The following is a 7,500-nucleotide window of genomic DNA, read 5'->3' on the forward strand; positions in this document are numbered from 1 at the left end:
CCGGTGACTGCGATCGATAGAAAAGGACCTGATTTTATTCATCTATCCACGGGGAAAGAAATCTGTGATGGAATAGCTTCGCATTCGCTTCATATTATAGTAATGCGTGACTCGAATGCACCATTAACATGGCTGTCGCATGTCACAGTACCCGTCACTAAGTGATAAGTTCTAGTGTAAAACGCGATAAGTTGGTGCAAACATGGATGTTTATAGGTGTAATGCGCAGGTGGGAAAGCCAGGATTCGAACCAACGACCTCCGTAACGCATCAGTTGTCCTTTCGTAGCTAAGCAACTAGTCTATCGTCTTTCCCACGAGCGCATTACACCTACAAAGATGCATAGTTTCACCTGCTTAATGTATTTATATCAGCTACATATAAGAGGTTGCTTTCTTGGACTTTCCCAAATAAAAGACGATCCATTGATTGATTGATTGATTACTGATTTATTGGCTGATTAAGAAATGGACATATGAAAGAACTTAAGGCAAAATTAACATGACGAGAGAGTTTGAGAGGTTTCGGTTCACTCCTTCCCCCCCTCCCTCCCTCGGTACACGATGAGTAGTTACCGCCTCACATGAAAAGAAAAGGAAAGGAACGGAACTTTATCATTAAGTGTCTAGTCGATCTAGCGCTGGAGTGCTAACACTGTAAACTGAAATTAACAATTAACACAAATTCAAGTCAAATGTTGGTTTTTGAGGAGAGGGGAAATCTGGAGAAACCGGAGAAAAACCTCTCGGTGCAGAGTAGAGAACCAACAAACTCAACCCAAATATGACGGCGAATCGGAGTATGGGAATCGAACCCGGGCCACATTGCTGGGAGGCGAGTGCTCACACCACTGCGCTATCCCTGCACCTCACTACATGCAGGCAAAACGAATTATTCTTCGACATTCGCTTAATATGCAGTTCACTTGCCTGGTCGTAATATTTATTATGTCCCACAAAATGAGCTCCATCTTTTGAGTCTTCTGTTATGAGAACTGCCTGCCGTTCCCCAACCTTCAAAGAAAAGTAACTTGCGCTAAAACTAAGCTGACACTTAAAAAGTTCAACGACGCGGCAAAACACTATTTAGGGCTTAAAGACCGGAAGCAGTCGTACTTTTCAATTTGAAATCGCGCTCGTCCATAAAAAGACTCAACGCCTATTGGATAATGTCCGGTAAATCAAGATGTATAGCCCGCCTTTTGCACATTTGAAAATGGTTTGTTTTTCAATCAAGTCTTCTGGGACGAAGACTATAAGCCGCAGGGAACTCTTAACCCTTGCTCAACTCTGTGGGAAGTTAAAGAACTCACATATTATTCGCTAAGTACGCACACAAGGCAAAAAGCATGCTGTAGCCGGTCTAATGTTCTCTCTCTCTCTTCAACAAATGTGACCGACTTGGCGTGATGTCTCAAAAAGGGTCACGGTGTGTGAGACAACGTTAAAAACAACGGGGAGTTTGCCAAGTGCTGGTTCTACAGGTGCAGACACAGATCGCTATAAAATCAATGTAATCAACCTTTATATCAATGTACACAGATAGCAGTTTCCTTCTTTGTCAGTAGGGCCACGCGTTAGTTCATTAAATCGTGTTTTGTCACGCAATCAACACTGCCAATCCCTTCACCCACCTTCCCCAGGCCTCTCTTGGTCGTTTTTCTCGACTGCGTGACAAAACACCATTAACTCGAAAAAGGGCACAGGAGCATGCTATTACCTGTAGTCTATTATCAATTCCTTAAAAACTAGATCATTGGATAATGAAATTCTAGAGTTTGTTGATTTTATACCATTCATCAATTTTTTTTTGTTTTCATAAAATAAAGTAGGGAAGATTTATCCATAATTTATGGGCTTTTTTAATAAAACAATTATTCCACTCGTGCTTGTTGGATATGAGCTGATTAAAGCCAACTCGGCGGTTTTCTATCATCTCATATCCAACACACCCTAGTGGAATAATTGTTAAATAGACAACACTGACAGGCAACTAACCTTGTGATCATATGGGTGGTAGGCATGAAATACTTTGGAGATTTCCCTTGTTCTTCTTTTTACCTTTTGTTTAAAAAAAAAGAAACAGAAAAAGGTGACGATGAAAATCCAACCATACCCGAGTACCTTTAGTAGCAGATGCTGCTCTGAAATAATGCGTGTATTCAAGGATATGGACTTGGAAAAGATGCTGACTTTCATCATTGTTCAATTTGTTGCGCTGGTTGAGTATCCACTAAGCTTGTTGAACAAGCAGTGCCATTCAGGGTGGAGTCCCTTATTGTCAAAAGGGTTTTAGTTTCTAAACGGGAACTGGGGAGAAGGGAGCTTCCCTTTCCCCAGTTTCCCCTCATTTTTCCCTCGCTTCCTTTCTCCGATTGCGCCTGGCACGCAGGCTACTGTGGTGTGCGTCCTTGGGGAAGAGAAACACAGAAATGGACAGGAAGATCTGTGGGCTGAGGTTTCGAGCGCAAGAGTGAATTCGCTCTTTTAGAGTGAATTACGACTGAGCGGGAAGGAATAACATCCACTCGAAACGTCAGCTTTCAAATTTCTTTACGGTAGTCAATTTACCATGTCAACTCTGTTGATAAACCCATTTCTGACAGTCATCTATTGTACCAAGCAAAAAAAGAACACATGAATGACAAGTAATGAAGATCAAGCTACTAATTCGCTCTAGTAAAGCCTACAGGGCAGACAGTTCAAAGCACCTCTTCCGTTGGAAGTCTTTTCATCCTCGCTGCAGGAGTCCCTGGTCGCGGGTAGAACTGGTTAATAAACAGACTTGGGAATTTGTATCGCTCGACTAACGCGACTGTTTCCTGGAAATCGTCCCAAGTTTCTGTCGGGAAGCCGCAGATTATGTCCGTTGCTATGGTGACACCGGGTACCCTATGGAAAAACGTTTAAAACCTAATGAAGGCTTATTGTAGTTTTCTATGGCTCCAGGGGGCAAAGTGCTTTACAACTGCTAAGATTTTTCGGGCAAGTTTTCGGGAAACCGATTGCCCGATTGGGTGTTGCATCATGAACCGGTTAAATCTCACCACACTCCCTCAACGGATCAGACCGAGGAAAAGACAAGTGCAGTGACAGCGTAGCGGAGGTATCAGTCACCTTTCACCACTGCTTGCCTTGATTCGATTCGTGTCGCACGGAATTAGCGTTATCTGTGACTTACGTTTCCTGTTTCTCTACTATGCTCCCCGGTTTTTCTTCGGGTACTTCGGTTTTCCCTTTCATCAAAAAGCAAAAATTGATTTGATTTGATTTTCTCTGCTTCAACTTGATTTGAATTCTAGTCTCAAAATTACTAGAGCACTTGATAGACATGCACTGTACAGTATATGCCTTCGCCGGAGAGTCTATTTTCCACTTGGGTTCAGGTAATTACAAGAGCTGTGTCACCCCTTCCTTTAACTGCTTAAAAGGGTTTTGGATCTACAGCGAACAAAAAAATGATATATTTCTTTTATCAAGAACTACCTCACGCTCCCAAGGTAGAGAGTTTCATATTACCGTCTCGTTTTTTTCATTGTCTTATGATTCTGACCGGAAATTTGGTAGCATCTTAAAACCTTACAGTTACTTTGCAAAAGTTATCGGAATTATTCTACTTTTTATCCCTTTCCTTCCATTTTTAATCAGTCGCGAGCTTCCAAAAGATGAGGGGCTAGCAAAACGAGGTCATGTCTAAGTGGATTTAGAGGCAACCCAACTCACTTGTCTTTAAGAAAGTCAACAACATGTCTAAAGTCATCTGTACAGTATTCTCTTTTCATGTCGGCGAGCACGCTGTCTGACGCACTCTGCACTGGAACGTGTAAAAAACTGTACACTCGGGGATGATTTAGAATTTTAGCCATTTCCTAAAAACACAACAAAAGTTGCTAAGTTAAGAGTAGGCATCCAAATAAATATGGATGAATTGAGTGAATAATTACGGTAAACGCACCAGACTCCCTTTAAAAATAACAGAATAAAGATCCTTGTTCACAGGACCTCTCCAGTGACTTCTTGGCTAGTAAGCCAGAGAGAGAGTTATTATGGCCTGCTGCCTCTATAAGGTTCACCACTATCTGAACCATGGTGAACAATTTCACCAAGGCAAGGATACACACCTCTAAATGTTCTAGAATGTAGGGTGGATTTGTCATTCCAATCCTTAACATGGCCCCCTCAGGTATAACTTCCACAAGTTGCCACAGTAACTCTGGTAATGTCACACCAATGTCTTTGCCATACGCCCCAGTATCTTCACTTGTCAGCCACAGCTCCACTACTCCCTCTAAATTTAAACGGGATAAGTCAGATCAGAAACCCATAAGGGTTGAAACGTGTAACGGCCCCTTGTGTGTTGGGAAACAAGCTTCTGAATATTCGATTTGCTAAGTACCATATTTGGAACAACAAGAGCGAGGGGTTTCCAAATATGGTACTTAGCACTGAAACATTCAACCAATCAGTTCGCACTGAATATTCGGAAGCTGTGAACGCGCGTTACACGTTTCAACTCTTATGGGTTTCTGGTCAGATGTTATGGCTTTATCATGAGCAAAGAATGAAGAGCAACAGGTAAGAGGGTTTTTTTTCTAAAGGAATTGTGATGCTGCGTCATTGGGCAAGTCAAGCACCAAAAAATTTGGCTATATCATGCGGGGTTTTCATTTGAGGTCGGAGGCTGGCCGTTTCGTCCGGGTTTCCCATTTCATGTCTGGTAGCCAATAAATGTACTTGAGGGGTTTGTTTTATTTTTTATTACAATTTTTTTTTAACTTACTTTTTGATGAGAATTTGAGCTAATTCTAGCCTGAAAAACTGATTCTTAGGTTCGAGAAACACTGGAAACAGCATTTCTGAGTGTTGTACCTGTATTTCAAAAAATTCCTGGGGGGTGGGGGGAGTTACAATGTAACAAAGCCTCGACCTACACAGCCAACAGCATCCACCTACTGTCAGAGTAGATTACATGTATACAAAGAATGAAGAACCACCAAAAACAGCCACATGAATGCAGGTACATTATGTAGTAGTCTACGATGACTTGGAACTTAGCAATAAAACAACAATCACTAGCCTTGGCCCCGATAATTCTCCACGTCACAAAAACCTCATCCAAATTTTCAAAATAAACTTTTAAAATTGACCTCATTTTATTCCCAGGCCTACATGTATAGGTAATATTGCAAATTGCACGTGAAGAATCATGTGATTACTTATTGATAATATACGTGAGAAATTTCGAGATGGTTAAGCAGAAGAAACGCAGGCATGTCACGCAATCAGGAAAAATTTGCATCATAATTGCGCCATCCAGGGCGTGCACTTTATTTAAAAACGAAAGATTTGATTGGTTTTGACCAAACACTATTGTTTATTAGCCAATCATAATCCAGAATTTCGATGTGTAATTTGCACTGGTATTTATACATTTTTTGCACTGGTGTATTACACTTTTTGAACTGTGTTACAATTGAACTGCACTGCTCTCAGCCAATCAGAATCGAGTAATTTTAAATCATTAGGTACGTAATAGATTATTGGTCCAAGATAGTATACCTTCGAATGCTTGCTTAGCTCTGGCCACAATCTCCTCCGGTGGATAGCTACCCAAGTCTCCCCTAGCATGCTTTGTCTTGCAATAAGTACACTGGTTGAGACACCTGATTAATTAACAGATCATGAAAATGCCACCAGAAAAATCTCCTCCTTAAGGAAAAAAATACATTACTTTGTTTCATATTAAGAAAAGCAACCTGCAAAATCATTTTGCCATGCACTAATTACACAGAAGTGGCTGGTCCTCAATAATTGATTCAAATTAACTTTGAAATCTTTTAAAATTCCATGATCTACACTTCCTACAACTTGGTCAATTCATGTTCTCCTATCAAAATCAAACTCTTCCTCAGAAGTTAGCTAGCAAATTTAACCTAAACAGACAAATTCCCACTAGTTAATTTTACAAGTAACTATGGTGCATTTTGTTCGCCTTTCTGTCTGACTAACATCAAACAATTTTCTGTTTTCTATCAAGGACTTAATTTTATAATTCTCTTAACAATGATATAACTAATTGTACCTCAACAGCTTCATTCAAAAAAGGCTTATGGCATTTCTTTTCAAACAACTGTTGAGAATCGTACACATGTTGTACTTCTTGCGTCAAATTGCTTTTTTCTTATAAATTATTTTCACTACTTTTAGTATTTCAACATGTTAAATAACTATTAGTGTGTGGTTGTATTTTTCATGTAAAAGCTATATATGCAGGTTGTAATCTCTGTCACCAACCTGTAGGTTCAATGAGGGCTACATATTATATTTGGGGAGGCCTATTTTATATAACAATTATTCCATGAGCCTGAGTTGGATATGAAGTGATAAACTAACCAACGAGCATAGCGCAAGTTGGTTATAATCGCTTCATATCCAACAAGGGCGAATGGAATAATCGTTTTTTAGTAAATTCTCAAACTGGGTTTTCCTGCCGATTTTTATTTCCACAATTTTACAAAGCGTCCGGAAAGAGCATCTTGCCGCACTATTTTCGATATGACGTAAAACTTCGACTATTGGCTCATAGTCGGAGTTTTTTAGCCAATCAAAACGCTAGAAATGCAATAGTGGGAGCTGAAAATTTACTAAATAAGTTTAGTAGTTTCTTTTAGGTCTCCTCCCCACCAATGTACATAATCTTTACTTTTCTTTCTTATCCTCTCTTCTTTGCTTGTATCTATTTGTAATTTTTTTTTCTATGTGGCCAATAAAAGGGAATTTTTACTGGGCTAAGTATGTTTGATTTGCACATTCAATTGTTGAGCTCAAAGGTTTTTTAAAAGTCCCCTCATTACCAGGAACTAATTTTTAAAAATTTTTAATTAGAGCTTACCAGTGAATTCAACATGAATTGAGAATTTCCAGGGTGAATAAACTGATTTGAATAAATTTTGAAAATTTTTATAACATACCCAGTGTTGATGGCAATGATTTCTATCAGAGGATTTTTCCTTATCTTTGGAAGATCAAGTGGTGCTCCCCCGGTCTTTTTTCGACCAAGTTTCTTTTGACCAAGAAGCTTTACAGTGTGACCTGTAAATGGGCAAAGAAAGTAAAATCTCTCACAAACTAAATCTAATAATTGGATAGATGACTCTTGCTCCAGATTAAAGATGAAGTAGGCAAAGGGCTGCTCTTAATTTCCTTTTGTTTAGCACTGAATAGACCTTTTCGGCTTGTACATTTTGTTTTCCCAATACAGATCATGTGATAATACTCAGGATAATACTGCATGCACTCTTTTTAATGAACAAAACAAAGGACCAAGCCTCCTGAGCATTATCACATGATCTGTATTGGGAAAACAAAATGTACAAGCCGAAAAGGTCTATTGTGAATGGGCACAATACAATGTAAACCCTTCCCCAACCAAATCAACGCAATGTGAAAGATAATAGGGAAATGAATAATGCCCCAAGAAGGTGAAGTGTCTTCACTATTT

At 39.5% G+C, this 7,500-nt stretch overlaps 1 protein-coding gene across 2 annotated transcripts in view; it reads right to left on the minus strand.

Annotated features, from left to right (window-relative positions):
* LOC138051742 (threonylcarbamoyladenosine tRNA methylthiotransferase-like) overlaps positions 1 to 7,500 on the minus strand; it is a 12,516-nt gene that overhangs the window by 1,103 nt on the left and 3,913 nt on the right. For both annotated transcript variants that reach the window (XM_068897999.1, XM_068898000.1), the window contains exons 5-11: positions 6,971 to 7,091; positions 5,559 to 5,662; positions 4,121 to 4,287; positions 3,723 to 3,868; positions 2,711 to 2,891; positions 1,998 to 2,060; positions 930 to 1,013 (exon numbers count right to left, since the gene is read on the minus strand). In XM_068897999.1, the coding sequence (XP_068754100.1) occupies positions 930 to 1,013; positions 1,998 to 2,060; positions 2,711 to 2,891; positions 3,723 to 3,868; positions 4,121 to 4,287; positions 5,559 to 5,662; positions 6,971 to 7,091 (866 nt within the window). The remainder of the gene's footprint in view (positions 1 to 929; positions 1,014 to 1,997; positions 2,061 to 2,710; positions 2,892 to 3,722; positions 3,869 to 4,120; positions 4,288 to 5,558; positions 5,663 to 6,970; positions 7,092 to 7,500) is intronic.

Source organism: Montipora capricornis, chromosome 6 (assembly GCF_036669925.1).
Source record: "Montipora capricornis isolate CH-2021 chromosome 6, ASM3666992v2, whole genome shotgun sequence".
NCBI lineage: Eukaryota > Metazoa > Cnidaria > Anthozoa > Scleractinia > Acroporidae > Montipora > Montipora capricornis.